General features: G+C 46.9%; 1 protein-coding gene across 4 annotated transcripts in view; it reads left to right on the forward strand.

Annotated features, from left to right (window-relative positions):
- Positions 1 to 22,167, forward strand: part of MYO9A (myosin IXA) — a 225,862-nt gene that overhangs the window by 82,747 nt on the left and 120,948 nt on the right. For all 4 annotated transcript variants that reach the window (XM_082257060.1, XM_082257061.1, XM_082257063.1 and 1 more), the window contains exon 3: positions 4,735 to 4,829. In XM_082257060.1, coding sequence (XP_082113186.1) covers positions 4,735 to 4,829 — 95 coding nt within the window. The remainder of the gene's footprint in view (positions 1 to 4,734; positions 4,830 to 22,167) is intronic.

Consider the following 22,167-nt stretch of genomic DNA (forward strand, 5'->3'; position numbering starts at 1 on the left):
AAAATTCTACAAAGTAGATACTTTGGCATATGCAGATGCTTTTTTTGGCCGCAAAGTTTTGCAGGCTGCTGTTTAAGAGGGGTTGTTCCCTGTTGAGGGTTGTTTTTCTTTACATTTTTATTTTTTTAGCTGGTGCTTAGGGCTCTTATGTTTAGCCTTGGGTTATTTTCCTCACCCCTCATTTTCCATTTTAGTGGACGTCCCACTAGTTATGATTTATGGATCGCTGTGCCCGTCGATGAACAAAAGAGAAAATTTGGATTTTTGTGCTTACTATAAAATCTATTTCTCTGAGTCCATCGACGGACCCAGCACCCACCCCTCTAAAAAGTTTTTGATTCTTCTAATACTGCTTGCTACTAAACTGATTACCTAGAGAAGAGAGGGGGGTTATATACCAGCTGAGGACGTTTCATGGGCGTAGCCAGGTGTTTTTGTTCTGCCTAGTCCTACTTCTGAAGGAGGCAATATAACCCAGTATGAGAAAAATGTATAAATCAGCGTAACTAATAATAATAAAGCAATATCAATCAGATAACGGGCAGCTGCTATACCAACAAAGCTTATCACTGCAAAGTAAAAAATCAAAATATATCAAAGGTACAGTGCTAATGAGTGCCAAACATCAATATCACTGTGCAAATTAAGTAAAATAAAGTGCATACAAATGATCAAGGTGTCAATGTGCAAACTAATCATAAAGTGCAAATAGAATGTCTAAAATATATCAGTCCATTGTATAGCTTCCTCCGCCTTGTGCAAAATATAACCAGAAAAAGGTGCTTGAAAGTGCTTGTGCTTCTTCCACCACCACCCAAAGATGGCCTCACACCTTAAACTTAGACCCATGTTTTACCACCAGGTCTAAGTGAGCAGTTCCCCTAAGGGATAAGGATCTCTCCTCTACAGGCAATATTCCTTGGCTTCGCTTAATTAAGCACCCTACTTTCAAGTGCCTTTTCAAGGACCTTTTTCTGGTTATATTTTGCACAAGGCGGAGGTAGATATACAATGGACTGATATATTTTGGACATTCATTTGTTCTCTTTATGATTAATTTGCATATTGACACCTTGATCATCTGTATGCACTTTATTTTACTTATTTGCACTGTGATATTGATGTTTGGCACTCATTAGCGCTGTACCTTTGATATATTTTAATATATTATGGAGCGCTGTGTCTGTCGATGAAATCAGAGAAATGGATTTTACAGAAAGTACAAAAATCCCATTTTTATTTTTATTTTTTACTTTACTACCGCTTTAACTGGTCCTTAGCCCCAGCAGACGATGCTCCTCCATGCTCCAGCTGTGGACTGTTCCTTGGCAATAGCCCCAGCAGACGATGCTCCTCCATGCTCCTCCATGCTCCAGCTGTGGACTGTTCCTTGGCATTAGCCCAAGCAGACGATGCTCCTCCATGCTCCAGCTGTGGACTGTTCCTTGGCATTAGCCCCAGCAGACGATGCTCCCCATGCTCCAGCTGTGGACTGTTCCTTGGCATTAGCCCCAGCAGACGATGCCCCCCATGCTCCAGCTGTGGACTGTTCCTTGGCATTAGCGCCAGCAGACGATGCTCCTCCATGCTCGAGCTGTGGACTATTCCTTGGCATTAGCCCAAGCAGATGATGCTCCTCCATGCTCCAGCTGTGGACTGTTCCTTGGCATTAGCCCCAGCAGACGATGCTCCTCCATGCTCCAGCTCTGGACTGTTCCTTGGCATTAGCGCCAGCAGACGATGCTCCTCCATGCTCGAGCTGTGGACTATTCCTTGGCATTAGCCCAAGCAGACGATGCTCCTCCATGCTCCAGCTGTGGACTGTTCCTTGGCATTAGCCCCAGCAGACGATGCTCCTCCATGCTCCAGCTGTGGACTGTTCCTTGGCATTAGCCCTAGCAGACAATGCTCCTCCATGCTCCAGCTGTGGACTGTTCCTTGGCATTAGCCCCAGCAGACGATGCTCCTCCATGCTCCAGCTTTGGACTGTTCCTTGTCATTAGCCCCAGCAGACGATGCCCCCCATGCTCCAGCTGTGGACTGTTCCTTGGCATTAGCACCAGCAGACGATGCTCCTCCATGCTCGAGCTGTGGACTATTCCTTGGCATTAGCCCAAGCAGACGATGCTCCTCCATGCTCCAGCTGTGGACTGTTCCTTGGCATTAGCCCCAGCAGACGATGCTCCCCATGCTCCAGCTGTGGACTGTTCCCTGGCATTAGCCCCAGCAGACGATGCTCCTCCATGCTCCAGCTGTGGACTATTCCTTGGCATTAGCCCAAGCAGACGATGCTCCTCCATGCTCCAGCTGTGGACTGTTCCTTGGCATTAGCCCCAGCAGACGATGCTCCCCATGCTCCAGCTGTGGACTGTTCCTTGGCATTAGCCCCAGCAGACGATGCTCCTCCATGCTCCAGCTGTGGACTGTTCCTTGGCATTAGCCCCAGCAGACAATGCTCCTCCATGCTCCAGCTGTGGACTGTTCCTTGGCATTAGCCCCAGCAGACGATGCTCCTCCATGCTCCAGCTGTGGACTGTTCCTTGGCATACTCGTGTCCAGTTGATGACATCAGAAGACTCTAGATCACTGGAGTGTGCAGGGGAGAAGGGGCCGCAGGGGCCAGTCTTACAGTGCGGAGGAGCCTGCAGGACTGGAAGTTCGGGTAAAAAAAGTGCTTTTCTTAGACCCTTAGATGTAAATAAGCATTCAACTCTGTAGTGCAGGGGCCGCCCCACTTTAAGGAAGGATTTTTTTCTTTCCTTGGAGCTCAGCTTGTAATGCTTAAAATGCTCCTGTAGATATTTCTGCAAAGTAAGAAGGGGACCACCAGTTGTTTCTATTTTCCAGTTCTATTTATGTGTTTTTGTGATTGGTCACCATGCTTAAAGTGATTTACAAGGTGATCATTTACAAACAGTTTAAAATAGAATTAAGCGTGGATCTTCTGCACACTTTACTCCTCTTTCCCACCTTTCACCCCTGTCTTCGGTTCTAGAATGCCCTATCAGGGTGTACCACTTTATATGGTAGTGTTACCGATGGAGATTCTCCCAGTCGGCATTTATCTGAAAATCGATCAATCCTGATGTACTGATCTCATTTCTTGCCAGGACAGTACAAATTCCCCCAAATAACCCATTTTAGAAAGTTGACAGTCTGAGGTATTTAGTAAGCAGCATGGTGAGTTTTTTGACACAATTCTTTGTAAAATGAAATTTAGAATAAAAATGTTTTTCCCACCTGAGCTGTAGATCTCTGCAGTTCCTCCAGAGTTACCATGGGCCTCTTGGCTGCTGCTCTGATTAATGCTCTCCTTTATCCGGCCTGCCAGTCTAGGTGGACGGCCATGTCTTGGTAGGTTTGCAGTTGTGCCATACTTTCTTCCATTTTCGAATGATGGATTGAACAGTGCTTCATGAGATGATCAAAGCTTGGGATATTTTTTTATAACCTAACCCTTCTTCACAACTTTATCCCTGCCCTGTCCTGGTGTGTGTTCCTTGGCCTTCATGATGCTGTTTGCTCACTAAGGATCTCTAACAAACCTCTGAGGGTTTCACAGAACAGCTGTATTTATACTGAGATTAAATTACACACAGGTGGACTCTATTTACTAATTAGGTGATTTCTGAAGGCGGTTGGTTCCACTAGATCAGTGGTTCTCAACTCCAGTCCTCAGGACTCCCTAACAGGCCAGGTTTGCAAGATTACTGAAATACATCACAGGTGATATAATTTGGTGTTCAGTGATTGCAGTATTCTAGTCTTCATCTCCCCAAGGTAATACTTCAAATCTGGCCTGTTAGTGGGTCCTGAGGACAGGAGTTGTGAACCACTGCACAGGATTTTAGTTAGCGGTATCCGAGTAATGAGGGCTGAATACAAATGCACGCCACACTTTCAGATATTTGTAAAAACATTTTGAAAACCATTTAGACCCCATTCACACTAGCGCGACTTGTCAGGCGACTTGGTCACCTGACAAGTCGCGGTGGGTCGTCTGCCATTGATTAGCACAGGACCCGTTCTAATAGGAGTGACACAAGTCGCTCCGACTTAGAAAAAGGGTCCTGTACTACTTTGGGGCGACCTGGAGGCGACTTGCATTGACTTCAATGATATGAAGTCCGTGCATGTCACGCTGAGACGTGCACCGCGACTTCACAGGTCGCCCCAGCAAGTCGCATCGCCCCTGTCTGAACGGGGTCTTATCCTTTTCCTTCCACTTCATAATTATGTGCCACTGTGTGTTGGTCTATCACATAAAATCCCAATAAAGTACATTTATGTTTTTGGTTGTATCATGACGAAAGTGTGGAAAATGTCAAGGGGTGTGAATACTTTTTCAAGTCAATGTATGTAGAGAATGGACAATGACAGCAGTCACTGATGGTCAATAGGCCATGCACCAGTTCCACCATAGCAGCAGTCAGAGATTGCAGCAGCTCAATGCCAAGATGGTAAATAATGACATTTCAATCAAATGTGATTTTTTTATTTATTTTTATTTATTTTTTAGTTGTATATTTATATAATTTGATAAAAGCCAGCTAGGGTTGAAATGTCACTAATTGCAGTTTGTTTTGGATGTGACACAATAAAAAAAAAAATCCATTTGTATTTTGGTAAGTGGCTGTCATTGTGAGCACAGGAACATCTGATTTTTCAGACATTTTATTTGTACCCCTCTTAACTCCTGCCTTATTTTGTCATTACTTTGATGATGTCTTTCAGGCTTTTGGAAATGCTAAAACATCTCAGAACAATAATTCAAGTCGCTTTGGGAAGTTCATCCAAGTCAACTATCATGAGACCGGAACTGTTCGTGGGTAAGGGAGCATATGTGTATTTAATGTACACGTGTAATGTTCTAATATGTGCAGAACGTATTCCAGATTACAGATGTAGCTGTATGGGATCCAAGAAAAAAACCCTTGCAGTGGGGCCCCCTGCCCTGCAAGGGTTATATTCTTTAGGCTAAATTCACATGAAGGCGTTTTGGGGCATTTTTTGGACGTTTTTCTTCTCTAGGATCAGCTCAAAAAACGCTCCAACAAGACAAATCCTATTCATTTCAATGGCCCCAGTTTACATCTGAGTGTTTTGACGTTTTAGGCAAAACGCCCAACTCTCAAAAAAGTCTTTTTGGGCAGATTACAGGCATTTTTATTTTTTTCCATTGGTCATTTATCAACCTAAAAACGCCTGAAAAAACGACTGTAAATAGCAACGCCAAGATGTGAATGTAGCCTAAGGTCTAGGGAGACACGAGAAGGCTGCATTGCTTACCCTACCCTGGTGCCCTCTCCCCCTTCCAGTGCTTGGGGCTGTAGGTGTCCCTTTAACGTCATCACGTACGATGTAGGGCTGTTACCCCTGCACTGTATGTGGAGAAGGCAGGAGTGCAACCTTCACTGAGAGCACTTAAAGTTAAGTAATACTCCTACTACTATACCCCTAGGCAAAAATCAAGAATTTAACCCTTGAAGTGTGGGGTTGTAGGGGTGCTAATCACTGCAAGGGTAGATTTTATTTATTTTTATTTTTTTCTTGTGCTCAGAATTGGTCTTTAACATGGTTTTGCTATACATTGGGTGCTTGGAAAGTTGTTCTCACTGTTAAAAAAAAAAATGTGTTTCTCATCTTATCTGTAAAACATTTTGGAGGAAAACTTCCTGTATATTATGGCATTTAGTCATTCTACTTGTCTGTCTAATTTCATATCGTTTGAGTTACTGGCTTATAATATTAAAGTTCCTGTTTTTATTTTTTTTTTTTGTTTGATAAATTAGTTTCTGAAAACTAAAGTGCATTTCAGGTATGCTAGCAAACTTGTCTTAGGAGTTTGCGTTCAGTCTGCTGCAGAATGGAAGGCATAAATACACGCTGAGCCTGGGTTCACACTATTGCAATGCGATGTCTGTGCGATGCGAATTTAGCCATAAAGTTTATATGGCTGAACTCGTAATGCATTCGCACGAAAATGCTGCAGGAAACTTTTTTTTTTCCCCGCGATGCCCATGCGATCTGATTCCTGTCCAAATTTGCAGTTCGCACTGCGATCTGCGAACCGATCTGGCGGTGTCATTAATTTTGTATTGACAGCGGTTTGCAGAGTGCAGTGTGAACTGCCTATGAGGGAGATGCGATGTATCACGCTGGTTCCCGCAATAGTGTGACCCCCAGGCTGAAAAGTGAAAAATGATTACTAGTGATGGTATAGCCCCCCCACAATTAGTTATAAACTTGAAAAAAATGTTCTCAATACTCTATGTGAATCCTCTATTAGGCTACATGTACACGGGACGTTTTAAAAAGTCCTTTGAATGCTGGAATTTGACAGCTATGTAAAGGACTTTTAAAACGTCCGTTGTGTCGCGTTTGCAGCCGCGTTTAGCGGCATTTAGCGGGCATTTGCGCTCAGATCCGTTTTTAGAGGTCAAAAAATCATTCCCCTTTAAACAGGAAAAACGCAAGCGTTAAATGCTGGTGATCGCATTCGGTCGCGTTTTGCGTTTGAAACGCAAAAACACATGTTCTGAACATCCTGAACGCAAATAATTGCTTTCCAAAAAACGACACTGAGCTCAACTGCCTGTAAATGACTGTAAACGACCCAGTGTACATGGACAGATAAGATAACAACATAGAGGAGGGTTCAGGGGCTTCTGAAAAAAACGCCCAACTGCTCCAAAACGTGCGTTTACAAGTAGCAGTGTACATGAGGCCTTATATATAAGCCCCCGTTCACACTGGGGCGACCTGTGAGGCAACCTGGTCGCCTCACAGGTTGCCGTAGGTCGCCTGCCATACAGAAGCTATGGACCCATTCTAATAGGAGCGACACAAGTCGCTCCGACTTAGAAAAAGGGTCCGGAGCTTCTTTGGGGCGACCCGGAGCGACCTGCATAGACTTCAATGTTATGAAGTCCGTGCCGGCCGCTCCGAGGTCGCGGGGCGAGCAGCGCGCCGCGACCTATGAGGTCGCCCGGCAAAGTCGGGTCGCTGCAATGTGAACGGGGCCTTAGAGATATGAGAAGATAAAATAAACAGTCACTTAACACAAATAAACATAATGGTGATAAACAAATGCAATAAGCCACCACTGTGATATTCGTGTCCTTAAGTGAAGAATATCTTGCGTATAAGCCGGTATCCTAAATCTACATGTGGCATTAAAAAAAAAGAAAAGTCAACTGGAATATGTTAAGTACTGTGCTAGCAAGCAAACCCCTTCAGTGTCCCTCCACCTTCACTCGTATGCTCTCACCTCCACTCTGGACCTAATACAGATCACCATGCGCTTTCCCATTTAAGGGGTATATGTATCTTCTGGTGGATGGCTAAAGTGGGGTACACACTATAAGAAAATTGGGCAAACGACGGTCCATTGTTTCACAGCAAATTGGAACCAATGAACGAAAATTTGTACATCGGCTGTAGAAAGTTGTGTACACACTATATGAAAATCGTACGGAAATTCTTTTGACGAAAATGTTCTTCCAATTTTCTTATAGTGTGTACGAGCCTTAAGTCCTCTATTGGTGCTTTCAGTGATCTCTGGCAGTAAGAAATGGTAATGGGCAGAAGCGCTCAAAGTGGAGTGGAAAGGACCAGCATAGTGCTGAATCTATTTTTTAAAAAAAACTTTAATAAAAACAATTTAAAAGTAAAAACTCACATTTGTGGGTGTACTAAAGCCAGTGCACTTCGATCATAGACATAAGCACATTTAGGGGGTGCAGCTCCCTTAAGGATCGCTTGGTTGTTGTGTTAGCAGCAAATACACAGGATTAAAGCTTCCTAGATGTGCGCGCTGATGTCACTAGGCCCCGCCTCTGCCGTGTTTTCGTTACACGCCACGTAACATTTTCAAGGGGGATACACATTAACCATGAGGCTTCAAAGAGGAAATGCCTTAATAGCTCTATGTATACTTGTGTAAATATCATTGGTTTTAGGAGAGTGGACAATGTTGGGCAAAAATATACATGTTCAGATCGTTGCATTTGGATCTACCTGAAGCCGAATTCCAGGTATGGCAATTTTTACATTGGTGCAGCTGGGATCATTGTAAGTATGTATGTGCCATACCTGTGGTTTCCCTGTAAAAGCATGAAATCCATGTAGTAGGCACCGCTACTACAGTGATTGCTGTTAGCTTCCAGATCCATTGCTGAGCAGCTGTACTTCTGCTTATTAAACACAGGAGGTCACACGATGGGCACAGCCACCATTCAGAGAACACAAAACAAGCATGTGTACATGTAATTGCCAAAGAGATGTCTGGTATTTACCAGCTGTGTAGCATGGAGGCTCCTATGACGATCTGCAGATCTTCTCTCGCTTGTCTCCACCAAGACCTAACCTAATATAGAGCTATCTCTTATAGACTTGCCATCTGGATTGGTGTAGCTATCTGATCTATCTACTCAAATCTGGCGCATCTCATCCAGGATTGGACAGTTTCCCCATCCCTTGTATTTAGCATAACTCAGTGTTTCTCAACCTTTTTCAGTCAAGAGAAAATTGATTCGGATCCAGTGGTTAGACTGGGTATTGTCAACATCCCTGGGTAATAGAACAAAAGAAAAAATTCCCCTAGGGCAGGGGTACTCAAATGTAAACTTGAAAGGTCCACTTACAAATTTTCCATTCAGTCTGAGGTCCGGAAAAGTGACCGTCAAATTCCAAATACAGAACGCCAACAACAAAAAAAGGCATTCCCCAAAACTTGCCCCCATCCAATGCAGAGTGATCAGCGTGCGTGCCCCCATTAATGCAGAGCGACCAGGTGCGTGCCCCCATTAATGCAGAGCGACCAGTGTACGTGCCCCCATTAATGCAGAGCGACCATGTGCATGCCCCCATTAATGCAGAGCGACCATGTGCGTGCCCCCATTAATGCAGAGCGACCATGTGCGTGCCCCCATTAATGCAGAGCGACCAGTGTGCGTGCCCCCATTAATGCAGAGCGACCAGTGTGCGTGCCCCCATTAATGCAGCGCGACCATGTGCGTGCCCCCATTAATGCAGAGCGACCAGTGTGCATGCCCCCATTAATGCAGAGCGACCATGTGCGTGCCCCCATTAATGCAGAGCGACCATGTGCATGCCCCCATTAATGCAGAGCGACCAGTGTGCGTGCCCCCATTAATGCAGAGCGACCAGTGTGCGTGCCCCCATTAATGCAGAGCGACCATGTGCGTGCCCCCATTAATGCAGAGCGACCAGTGTGCGTGCCCCCATTAATGCAGAGCGACCATGTGCGTGCCCTCATTAATGCAGAGCGACCATGTGCGTGCCCCCATTAATGCAGATTGACCAGTGTGCGTGCCCCCATTAATGCAGATTGACCAGTGTGTGTGCCCCCATTAATGCAGAGCGACCAGTGTGCGTGCCCCCATTAATGCAGAGCGACCAGTGTGCGTGCCCCCATTAATGCAGAGCGACCATTGTGCGTGCCCCCATTAATGCAGAGCGACCATTGTGCGTGCCCCCATTAATGCAGAGCGACCATTATGCGTGCCCCCATTAATGCAGATTGACCAGTGTGCGTGCCCCCATTAATGCAGATTGACCAGTGTGCGTGCCCCCATTAATGCAGATTGACCAGTGTGCGTGCCCCCATTAATGCAGATTGACCAGTGTGCGTACCCCCATAAATCTGGACCGCCGAAGCGGTCTGCTTCCTTCTGTCATCAGCGGTAGGGGGGGGGGGGTTAGAATTGAGAGGATTGGAGGGGCTGTGTTTTACACTGGCAGCGCTGCATGATTACAAAAAGCCGAGCACCAGTGTTCTGTCTATCATAGGTAAGAGCCGGCCCAGGAGGCGGGACTTTGTAGGACATCCTCTCCGCCGGGTAAGAAGAAGTACTCGGCTTTTTGTAAACATGCAGCGCTGCCAGTGTTGGACACAGCCACTCCGATCCTTCCGATCCTCTCAATTCTGATTCGATTTAAGTCCGTGTGGGTCCGGAGGCGGCCCGGATTCCGCCTATTGAGGACCCCGGCCCTAGGGTATGGGACTTTAATGGCAATAACCAGACCTTGAGTATTGAGTGTATTTCAGCAAATGTATTATTATACAAACAAGTTATGAAAATTCATTTCAAAAAAACAATTTATAAACAACACAAAAATAGCTAGTGGCCATATGTTACGTCTCTTGGACTGGAGGTGGCGGAGACTTCCAAAGATGACCAGACGCGTTTCGGTCAATCGCCTTTTTCAACAGTCAGATGGGAACAGATCTCAGACTAAGGGTACGAAAGATAGCAATCAGTAACAAACAATGATGATTTATCAACCATATCTGCATAGAAAGTTGTACAGCGAAAAATACAAAGTGTTTACTGCATTTGTTAACAATACAAGTGTTGTATGTCTAGATACGTACCACATAAAACAGTCCTAGACGGGTAAGGCCACAATTATTAAAAACAGGCGGGTTACACCTGCATCCTAAAGAACTGCTGTGCTCTTTTCAAAATCACCTAGCACTTTGCCACGGTAGAGAATATGCAAAAAACTTTTCCACAGTAAGGAGAAAGGCAGAGGGACACAGAGGTCAGCAGGGGCTGTAAAACAGCGTAAAGTGGTTACACAGCAGGGATGGCCGCGCCTAGCCAAAAGGCTCCCACAAGGATCCCAGGGATCAGTCCAAGAAGGAGGCGTCTAAAAGAAAAAGAGGGGGAGGAATGAAAGATGTCTATCCTGATATGACAAAAGGGGGACAGAGTGTCTCCACAGTGGATAATTGTCAACTGTAAGGATACGTACTGTATTGTATATATCACCCTATTGAAATCCCAATGGATATTGATTGTGTAGGAGTATTATGGTTGAAGAGTCCCTGTAAAGAGAATCCATTGGAAAAAAACAAATGTTGCGTGAATTAGATGCATATTTCCCCAGCGCACAAAGGGATGGCTTTATAGGTACAATATGGGACTTACAATAAGCTATCCTGCCATTTTTTGTAAGAACAAACAAAAAACTGCATGGTTGGAAAATTTACATCCATCAATCGGTTTGACAACTAATATGCGAAAAATATGGATGAGATTCTGGCTATGCCTTATCTTAAATCCCATCTTTTTGACCTTCACGGAATAATTAGGTTGTATTGATAGACGTTTGTGTCCCCTTGCCAAACACATCTGATCCGATGCGATTTGAGACTCTCTGATTAGCTGGCCCTTCTCTTATGTGCTAGACTCAGTCCTTCTACGTTGACTTTTGCATTTGCGTATTATTTAAATTACTGTCACTTTTATAAGTAAAGGGTCCTGTATCTTGCACTTTTTTGTGCCAATGTTTATGTAATGATCTTTGTAAACATTTGCCATCATTAAAACTACTGTAAGCAAAGTGTTTCTTGTTTCAAGCTTGTGCTTTTCCAGCGGGATGTGCCCTGCTGTTGCCTCTCTAGGCTCCCTCCGGCGCACAAAGGGGCGACTCCGCCCCCTACTGGCTTCCTAGCTACGTCATTTGACGGTCTCTGCTGGCCGTATGACGTGCTCTGGCGTGCCCGGAACGCACGTCGCGACTGGCATTGGCGGTACCGTGCGCTCTGGACACGGAGGAACCCTATTGGTCCATACACACGCCCAAAGGCGGAGACCATCCGTGCTCTGCGCGTGCGCCGGTGTCTTTATGTGGCGGACGCACTCATCTTTGAGTGCAGGCCGCCATTACACACCCTCCTACTCGATACTCAGGTAAGGTAACAAGGCAGATGACGTATGCTATCGCCCACAGTCCGCTCACAGGACATTTTGTTTGGATCTATTACCGCTTTAGCTCCTATGCTTTCCTCCTTTCTCTTGCCCAGTGGGCAATACTAGGCATTTTTATCTTTTAGATGTCTATACTAATGCACTACTTGGGTTCTCCCCTTTTCCACATTATCCTACTTTCAGGCTTTTTTGCTTATACACTTTTTCTTATCCTTTGTGATTTTTACTAACTTTCCATATTCACGGTGGACAGGGATCATTCTTTGAACCCAAAAAAATGTGGTGAATAAACCACCATCCTAATGAGACTATGGACATCTGTATGGACTACTTCTGATACTCAAGTGCATGAGTTTGATGTGATCGATTTTCACCTACGTTTGTGAGTAGCCATTTTTTTGTTTCAATTAATAAAGCCTATATTGAAGATAATGCGCTAGGTCGGTGCGCCCTTTTGCTTGTCTTTTTGTTTGCATCATTCTTTGAACGTCATACACCTTGGATATTCACTATCTTTTCCACCTGGAGGCTTACTGTATCCCTGACACTCCTAATTATACATCTTTGTTGGTTGGTTGAATATGCATCTAATTCACTCAACATTTGGTTTTTTCCAATGGATTCTCTTTACAGGGACTCTTCAACCATAATACTCCTACACAATCTATATCCATTGGGATTTCAATAGGGTGATATATACAATACAGTACGTATCCTTACAGTTGACAATTATCCACTGTGGAGTCACTCTGTCCCCCTTTTTTCATATCAAGATAGACATCTTTCATTCCTCCCCCTCTTTTTCTTTTAGACGTCTCCTTCTTGGACTGATCCCTGGGATCCTTGTGGGAGGCTTTTGGCTAGGCGCGGCCATCCCTGCTGTGTAACCACTTTACGCTGTTTTACAGCCCCTGCTGACCTCTGTGTCCCTCTGCCTTTCTCCTTACTGTGGAAAAGTTTTTTGCATATTCTCTACCGTCCGTGGCAGAGTGCTAGGTGATTTTGTCAAGAGCACAGCAGTTCTTTAGGATGCAGGTGTAACCCGCCTGTTTTTAATAATTGTGGCCTTACCCGTCTAGGACTATTTTATGTGGTACGTATCTAGGCATACAACACTTGTATTGTTAACAAATATACTGAAACTATAGCTATGTTGCAGTAAACACTTTGTATTTTTCGCTGTACAACTTTCTATGTAGATATGGTTGATAAATCATCATTGTTTGTTACTGATTGCTATCTTTCGTACCCTTAGTCTGAGATCTGTTCCTATCTGACTGTTGAAAAAGGCGATTGACCGAAACGCGTCTGGTCATCTTTGGAAGTCTCCGCCACCTCCAGTCCAAGAGACGTAACATATGGCCACTAGCTATTTTTGTGTTGTTTATAAATTGTTTTTTTGAAATGAATTTTCATAACTTGTTTGTATAATAATACATTTGCTGAAATACACTCACTACTCAAGGTCTGGTTATTGCCATTAAAGTCCCATACCCTAGGGGAATTATTTCTTTTGTTTTTTCAGTCAAGGCACCCTTTAAAATTATGGGCAATCTCAAGGCACCCTCAAAAATTCTGGACAGTCTCGAGATGCCCCATTCTAAAATGTAAAAACTGTTCTAATAGTTTTACATAATGCAGCAACATCAATACATATAGGACACCCAACATTAGAGGGGATTTATTCTTCAAAAGCAAATACACCGTTGCAAACTAGTACAGACTAGTATTCCAGTGTTTCTCTTCTCCCTCAGTTTTTCTCCATCACTTAGCTAATGATACCCCAAAGCTGATGGAGAGAGTCAAGGGAGGGTCAAACAAGGATGATATGCAGGCAACTGATATCCTCTTTATCAACTGATAATGTCATTTGGTGTTAGGAGGTTGACTGCTAGGTGGTTGTAATGGTGCACAAAGAAAACCTGGGGCTTTGTGTTACTAAGGCAGGTTTCATCCACCCACCAGCTTGTATACAATTTTGGGGCAATTTTTAGGCATTTTGTCAAGGCACCAACTGGTTAAAAAAGGCTGGCATAACTCATCCCCTCCCTAGCGTGCATAACTCATCCCCTCCTTTTGGTCGAAACATTAAGTATGGCAAGTCATAGCCTTTTTTGGGGGGAACATTAGGTATGCACCACCATAGCCTGGGCAAATTATGCATTCCTGGACAGATAGCCATCCTCATTGGATATCTATAGAGAGGATCCTTTGAAGTAGATATAGTGATAACCAAAGAGATTAAAATGGCCTGGTTCTAAATAATTACTTTGACAACACCTACATTAGTCCAAGTTGTAACCATGTAAAAATTATATATTAAAACCCTATAATATATTGTAGCTAACTTGTCCCCTAAAGTGCTGGCTGCATTGGTTTTCTATTTTTCAGGATAAGAACATTTTGCCTAGTGAAGAAATGACTTAACTTGAAGCACAAACAATTTTCTCTTACGTCCTCCGACAGTCGCCGCCTCTCCATATTCGTCACTATGGGGTTATTGACCTTTGCTCCGTAGGAGTAGCTAGGCAACAGAATATGTCAATATTAAAGCTTTTAGCATATCCCACCCCCGGGGGGTGGTCCCCTCAGTCAATACCCTCCTGCTTCCTGTATCCATACCTCAGTTTCATTGTCTAGCTATCAGGAGTATAGGCTGTTTCTGTGCTGGGGCTTTTTGTCTCAGCCTTTATCTTCTTTTTTGATTTTATTTGAGTTTTTTTTCTCTCTCTTTACTTAGCTGTTAATTTCTTCAGCATTAGTTAGTTCTTCTGATGAAGAGGATCGTGCGGGCTGGGTCTCGGGCTGGCCCCCCTGGTCGCAGGTTGTGTGGGCCAGTGGCTTCCCAGCCTGCCATCGAGCGTTCAGTCAGGTTTTTTCCTGGCATGTGTGAACGACCCATCCCTGTTCGCTGCAGGGATGCTGCGGTGAGGTGGCTACATCACTGGACGCCATGTGGTTTCGCACCGCAGTTCTACTGCGTCCTGGCTGTGACTCTCCCTGTCCTTTGTGCAGCGGCTTGATCGCTTGGGCGGGCTCCCCACGCCAGTCAGAAGGTAAGTGTACTCTGTGTGGGGACCTGTCTGTTTAGTAGGTGTCAGTCTGGGACTGTGTAACCCTGCCTTCCTGTACACACTATTGGGCTCCCTGGCTGGTTTGCTGCCTTCTGTGGGCTGCAAGGAGGGGGGCTGTCCTGCACTGTGCTGTGTTGCAAGCGGTGTATTTTTTCTTTGTGACATGCTGTATGCTGTGGGGCATGCTGTGAGACATGTTTATGCATATATGCGGCGGCCGCTGCTGCGGTCCGCCATTTTTTTTTTTATTCTTAGCATATGATGGCCATTACTGCATGTGGAGAGCGGTGTTTTTGGCGCCAAGCGCCGGCATTTTGGCGGCGATCGCTCAGGCCACATGTCAGCGCTGCATGCTCTGCCTTTGCAGTCCCCCACCGGCGGCCATGTTTGTGGAGCCTTCCATAGGCTTTATAGGAGCGGTCTGTATTACATCACTTCCTTTGCCCTGAGACCAGCGATCGATGCAGCAGCCTGAGGGATCTCTCCAGGTTTACCTTCCTTATTCCTGTATTCCTTGCCTAGGTTCTTGTACTTTTCCCTGTGGGGGTCGGTGTGTGCTGTGTGTGTGCGGGGGGCTACGCTCGCCGCGCTCTTAAAGGGGCAGTACCCCTTTTTTTCCTGAAAAATTTTGGGGCATGGATTCTCAGGAAAGCAAATTTCCTCCCACTTTAGTGGGGGGCCAAGGGTCTGCTGCTTCCCCCGAGGGGGGCGATTTGGCTACCATTGTGGCTAACCTAGCTGCTCAGGTGCAGATGCTTGTGGCTGCTCAATCCACGAAACGGCCCAGAGTTTCAATTTCCTCTGATTCAGAGGGTGATGGTGATGGGGCTGCTATGGCTGGGGTCCCCTTATCGGGGTCCCATTCGTCCCTGGACTTTGTAGGGTCGGAAGGGGAGGCAGAGGTTGAAGGGGTTGATGATTCCCCCCCGGCTCGTCTGAAGAGCTTGCAATCATGGATGAATTGGTTGCTTCTATCAAACAAACGCTGCATTTGCAGGATGAACCATGTCCTCCTGCCGTCCTGGCCTCTTATGGGACGCAGCGGAGACGCAAATCATCGCAGGTTTTTCCTTGCACTGAGGATTTTCAGCGCGCTGTTAGTGAACAATGGCGCAATATAAAGAAGCCTTTTGCTGTGCCAAGTAGGTTCAAGCTGCGTTACCCCCTTCACACCCGCCACTGATGAACGTTGGTGTGTGCCGCTTCCGGTAAGTCACGCGGTGGCGGTTTTGAATAAATCTACTGCGATTCCGGCAGAGGATACCCCGGTGTTCCGGGATCCCACGGACAGGAGACTGGAGTCTCTTGCCCGCCATACTTACTCGGTTACCGGTTCCATGCTAAAAGCTATTTTTGCTTCCCTTATGGCAGCTCAGGCTGTCGCAGATTGGACGCAGGTGCTCAGGCGCGTCCTGGTGGCTGATTCTGCCCCGCCAACGACGTTAGCTATGGTGGATCAAATTCATCAGGGTGTCATGTATTTGTGTGATGCGGACTTAGATATCCCTTTTGGCTGCACGTGTGCACAGCGTGGCGGTGTTGACACGCCGCTTGATTTGGCTGAAATGTTGGTCTGTGGACCAATCTTCTCGCAAAACTTTAGCTAATCTGCCCTATACGGGATCTCGCCTTTTTGGCAACTCCTTGGATACACTGATAAAGGGGATCTCTGGGGGTAAGAGCACGCTCTTGCCCCAGTCTCACAAGGCTAAGGGTGCTCAAGGTAAGAAGCATGCTTCGTTTAGACCCTCTCAGGGGTCCTTTCGTGCCTTTCGGTCGCACTATAAGGGCAAACCCTTCAAAGTTCAAGGCTCCCAAAAGAAGCCGTGGACAGGTAAGCAGAAGTCCGGCCAGTCCGGGTCCGCTGCCCATAACAATGCGGCCTGAAGGGGCGCCCTCACCCAGTTCTGGGGTGGGGGGACGTTTGCTCGGTTTTCTTCAACCCTGGCTGGCCCGCGTTCGGGACAGGTGGGTTCAGGAGATCGTTCGGTCCGGTTACAAGATCGAGTTTCTCTCTGGGCCGGCGAGCAGATTTTTTCCCTCAAATCTTCAACTGTCTCTGGAGCGTTTGCGAGATCTGCACCTGGCGGTGCGGGACCTGCGGGCTCAGGGAGTGGTGGTTCCGGTGCCTCATCGGGACAGATTTCGGGGGTTTTATTCAAATCTGTTCACTGTGCCCAAAAGGGAGGGCAAGGTACGTCCTATTCTGGACTTAAAAGCTCTGAACCGCTTTGTGCGGGTTCGCAAGTTCCGCATGGAATCCCTGCGCTCGGTGGTGGCTGCTCTAGTTCCGGGAGAATTCATGGCATCCATCGATTTGAAGGATGCGTACCTTCACATTCCCATTTTCGAGGGTCACCAGAGGTACCTTCGATTCGCCATTGCGGAGGATCATTACCAATTCGTGGCGCTGCCTTTTGGTCTCGCTTCGGCTCCGCGGGTGTTCACCAAGGTGCTTGCACCGGTTCTGGCTTTATTGAGAGCCCAGGGCATCTCGGTCCTGGGGTATCTGGACGACATTCTGGTTCGGTCTGCGACCAGTCAGGGTCTGGTAAAAGACCTGTCCATCACGATGCAAACTCTACAGGAGTTTGGTTGGACGATAAACTTTCCAAAATCGACGCTGTGCCCGTCGGTTCGTCTTCCCTACCTGGGAATGATCCTGGACTCTGTTCAGGCGAAGGTCTTCCTGCCGGAAGCCAAGATCAGGACACTTCAGGAAGAAGTAAGGTCCCTCCGGGACGTTCCGTGCTCGTCCCTCCGGACGGGCATGAGGTGTCTGGGATTGATGGTCTCGGCTTTCGAGGCGATCCCCTTTGCCCAGTTTCACACGAGGGGTCTCCAAGCGGAGATCCTGTCCAGGTGGGACGGGCGACCACAATCTCTGGATCTTCAGATCTCGTTGAGTCCCCGCACCAGAAGGGATCTTCTGTGGTGGCTACAGTCCCCGGCGGTGTCGGGGGGCAAGTCTTTTCGTCCTCTTTCGTGGACGGTGATTACCACGGACGCCAGCCTGTCGGGCTGGGGTGGTGTTCTGGGCGTTCTGTCCACCCAGGGTACTTGGTCGGAGGGGGAATCCTCCCTTCCGATAAACATTCTGGAATTGCTGGCGATAAATCTCTGCCTTCGACGTTGGACGGACAGGCTTCAGGGCCATCCGGTTCGGGTGCAGACGGACAATGCCACAGCGGTGGCCTACATCAACCACCAAGGGGGCACCAGGAGTGCCCGAGCGGCTCGGGAGGTGGCCGACATTCTGTCTTGGGCCCGAGACGCACGTCCCGGCGATCACGGCGGTTCACATTCCGGGGGTGGAGAACTGGCAGGCGGATTATCTGAGTCGCCAGACCTTGAACCAGGGGGAATGGTCACTCCACCCGGATGTCTTCCAGATGTTGTGCGCGAAGTGGGGTCTTCCAGATGTGGACCTGTTCGCGTCTCGTCTGAACAACAAGGTGGGAAGGTTCGTGGCAAGGACGCGCGATCCTCGGGCAGACGCGTCGGACGCGTTAGTGGCTCCGTGGCATCAGTATCGACTGATGTATGCATTCCCACCGATTCAGTTACTATCCAGATTCCTTCGCAGGTTGTCCTCGGAACCGCTCACAGTGATTCTGGTGGCGCCAGACTGGCCTCGCCGGTCTTGGTACGCAGACCTCGTGAATCTGGCGGTCGACGCTCCGTGGCGTCTGCCTCTTCGAGAAGATCTTCTGTCTCAAGGACCGATATTCCATCCTGCTTTACAGTCGCTGGCTTTGACGGCCTGGCTGTTGAAACCGAGGTCCTGAGGGATAGGGGTCTCTCCCCGGAGGTCATTCACACTTTGATCAACGCTAGAAAGACTTCTTCGGGGAAGGTTTACTACCGTACTTGGAAGGCCTATTTTGCCTGGTGTGAGTCCAGGGGGTTTTCCCCTCGCTCATACTCGGTGTCTAGGGTGTTGTCTTTCCTTCAAACGGGTGTGGACCAGCGTTTGGTGTTGGCCGTGATTAAGGGTCAGATTTCTGTGCTGGCCGTTCTTTTTCAACGCCCTGTGGCGTCTAATTCTTTGGTTATCACCTTTGTTCAAGAGGTGCGACACCGGGTCCCTCCTAGGAGGGAGCCTTTGCCTCCATGGGACTTGAACCTCGTTCTGTCCGTATTGCAACATGCTCCCTTTGAAAAGATCAGGGAGATCTCGTTGCCTCTGTTGTCCAAGAAGGTCGCTTTTTTGGTGGCGATCACTTCGGCTCGCAGAGTGTCAGTGCTGGCAGCCTTGTCCTGCAGGTCTCCGTATTTGGTGATTCACTTGGATAAGGTGGTCTTGCGACCTAACCCTTCTTTTCTTCCGAAGAGGATCTCGGAATTTCATCTCAATGAGGACATTGTCTTGCCTTCACTTTGCACGAAGCCTAGACATCCGAAGGAGGTGGATTTACATTCTTTGGATGTTGTTCGGGCGATCAGGGTTTACCTGTCGGCGACTAAATCCTTTCGCAAGACGGATTCTCTATTTGTCCTTCCTGAGGGGCCTCGGAAGGGCTTGGCGGCGTCTGCTTCTACCATCGCCAAATGGATCAGACAGACTATTGAGCAGGCATATATTTTGAAGGGAAAAGTTCCCCCTATGCCTGTGAAGGCGCACTCTACCAGATCGCTGAGTACTTGGGCCTGTCATCATCGGGCTTCTGTGGCCCAGGTGTGTAAGGCGGCGACTTGGCCGTCCGTTCACACCTTCTCAAAGTTCTACAAAGTGGATGTTCAGGCATCGGCAGATGCTTCCTTTGGCCGCAAGGTTCTTAGTGCGGCAGTGCCTTAGGGTCCCTTATTTTTTGGGCCCTTGGCTGTTTGGGATGTTTTTATCCCTGGGTTATTTGTTTTTCCTGGGTTGTTGCTCCTGTTGAGCAAAGTTTTTTTCATGCTGCCCAGCTGGTTTCCTTCCTTTGGTAAGGTTCCTTTCTCTGATGTGGGTCCTGCGTTGCCTTAGGCGCGGCTGCGTTTCCCACCCCTCATGTCTGCACTGCTTTGGGACGTCCCCATAGTGACGAATATGGAGAGGCGGCGACTGTCGGAGGACGTAAGAGAAAACTGAATTTTTGTAAAATCTTACCTGTAAAATTCCTTTCTCTGAGTCCTCCGACAGTCGCCGCCCCCGCCCCTCTTTTGGGGTTTGTTTATGTACTCTACTGCTATTCTACTGAAACTGAGGTATGGATACAGGAAGCAGGAGGGTGTTGACTGAGGGGACCACCCCCTGGGGGTGGGATATGCTAAAAGCTTTAATATTGACATATTCTGTTGCCTAGCTACTCCTACGGAGCAAAGGTCAATAACCCCATAGTGACGAATATGGAGAGGCGGCGACTGTCGGAGGACTCAGAGAAAGGAATTTTACAGGTAAGATTTTACAAAAATTCAGTTTTATCTGTTTTCTGTAAACTACTAGTACCCCCCACGCCCTATGTAATGGAAATAAAAAGAAACCACCATGGCTTCCTCCATAGATACAGTGAAGGAGTTAGCATAGTCACCCAGAGAAAGTAGTGTTATCTGAAGAATCACCAGGTGGAAAGAAAAACCCTGAAAAAAGGAAACTAATGCAGCCACCATGTTGTCTTGTAAGTAACCAAAACGCAAGGTAATGTAAAATTCTTTGGGGTTGATTTACTAAATCGGAGAGTGAAAAAACTGGTGCAGCTCTGCATTGAAACTAGTCAATTTGCAGGTTTTTTTTTGTCACTGCTTAATTGAAGAAGATGAAATTAGAAGCCGATTGGTTTCTATGTAGATCTCCACCAGATTTTGCACTCTCCAGTTTTAGTAAATCAATGCCTTTGTGTGCTGCTGGTATGTGTATTAAAATGCATATATATAGACACACAGTACCTCACAAAAGTGAGTACACTCCTCACATTTCTGTAAATATTTTATTATATCTTTTCATGTGACAACACTGAAGAAATGGCACTTTGCTACAATGTAAAGTAGCGAGTGTACAGCTTGTATAACAGTGTAAATTTGCTGTCCCCTCAAAAAAACTTAACACACAGCCATTATTGTCTGAACCACTGGCAACAAACGTGAGTACACCCCTAAGTCAAAATGTCCCCATTGGGCCCAAAGTGTCAATATTTTGTGTGGCCACCATTATTTTTCAGCACTGCCTTAACCTTCTTGGGCATGGAGTTCACCAGAGCTTCACAGGTTGCCACTGGAGTCCTCTTCCACTCCTCCATGACGACATCACAGAGCTGGTGGATGTTAAAGACGTTGCACTTCTCCACCTTCCCTTTAAGGATGCCCCACAAATGCTCAATAGGGTTTTGTTCTGAAGACATGCTTGGCCAGTCCATCACCTTTACCCTCAGCTTTTTTAGAAAGGCAGTGGTCGTCTTGGGCGTGTGTTTGGGGTCGTTATCATGTTGGAATATTGCCCTGCGGCCCAGTCTCCGAAGGGAGGGGATCATGCTCTGCTTCAGTATGTCACAGTACATATTGGCATTCATGGTTCCCTCATCAACCTGTAGCTCCCCAGTGCCGGCAGCACTCATGCAGCCCCAGACCGTGACACTCCCACCACCATGCTTGACTGTAGGCAAGACACACTTGTCTTTGTACTCCTCACCTGGTTGCCGCCACACATTCTTGACATCATCTGAACCAAATATGTTTATCTTGGTCTTATTAGACCACAGGACATGGTTCCAGTAATCCATGTCCTTTGTCTGCTTGTCTTCAGCAAACTGTTTTCTGGCTTTCTGGTGCATCGTCTTTAGAAGAGACTTCTTTCTGGGATGACAACCATGCAGACCAATTTGATGCAGTGTGCAGCGTATGGTCTGAGCACTGACAGGCTGAACCCCCACCCCTTCAACCAATGCAGCCATGCTGGCAGCACTCATACATCTATTTCCCAAAGACAACCTCTGGATATGACGCTGAGCATGTGCACTCAACTTCTTTGGTTGACCATGGCGAGGCCTGTTCTGAGTGGAACTGTTAAACTGCTGCATGGTCTTGGCCACCGTGCTGCAGCTCATTTTCAGGGTCTTGGCAATCTTCTTATAGCCTAGGCCATCTTTATGTAGAGCAACAATTCTTTTTTTCAGATCCTCAGATAGTTCTTTGCCATGAGGTGCCATGTTGAACTTCCAGTGACCAGTATGAGAAAGTGAGAGCGATAACACCAAATTTAACACACCTGCTCCCCATTCACACCTGAGACCTTGTAGCACTAACAAGTCACATGACACTGGGGAGAGAAAATAGCTAATTGGGCCCAATTTGGACATTTTCACTTCGGGGTGTACTCACTTTTGTTGCCAGCGGTTTAGACATTAATGGCTGTGTGTTGAGTTATTTTGAGTGGACAG

This window comes from Pelophylax lessonae (assembly GCF_965119305.1).
Source record: "Pelophylax lessonae genome assembly, chromosome: 4".
Classification (NCBI taxonomy): domain Eukaryota; kingdom Metazoa; phylum Chordata; class Amphibia; order Anura; family Ranidae; genus Pelophylax; species Pelophylax lessonae.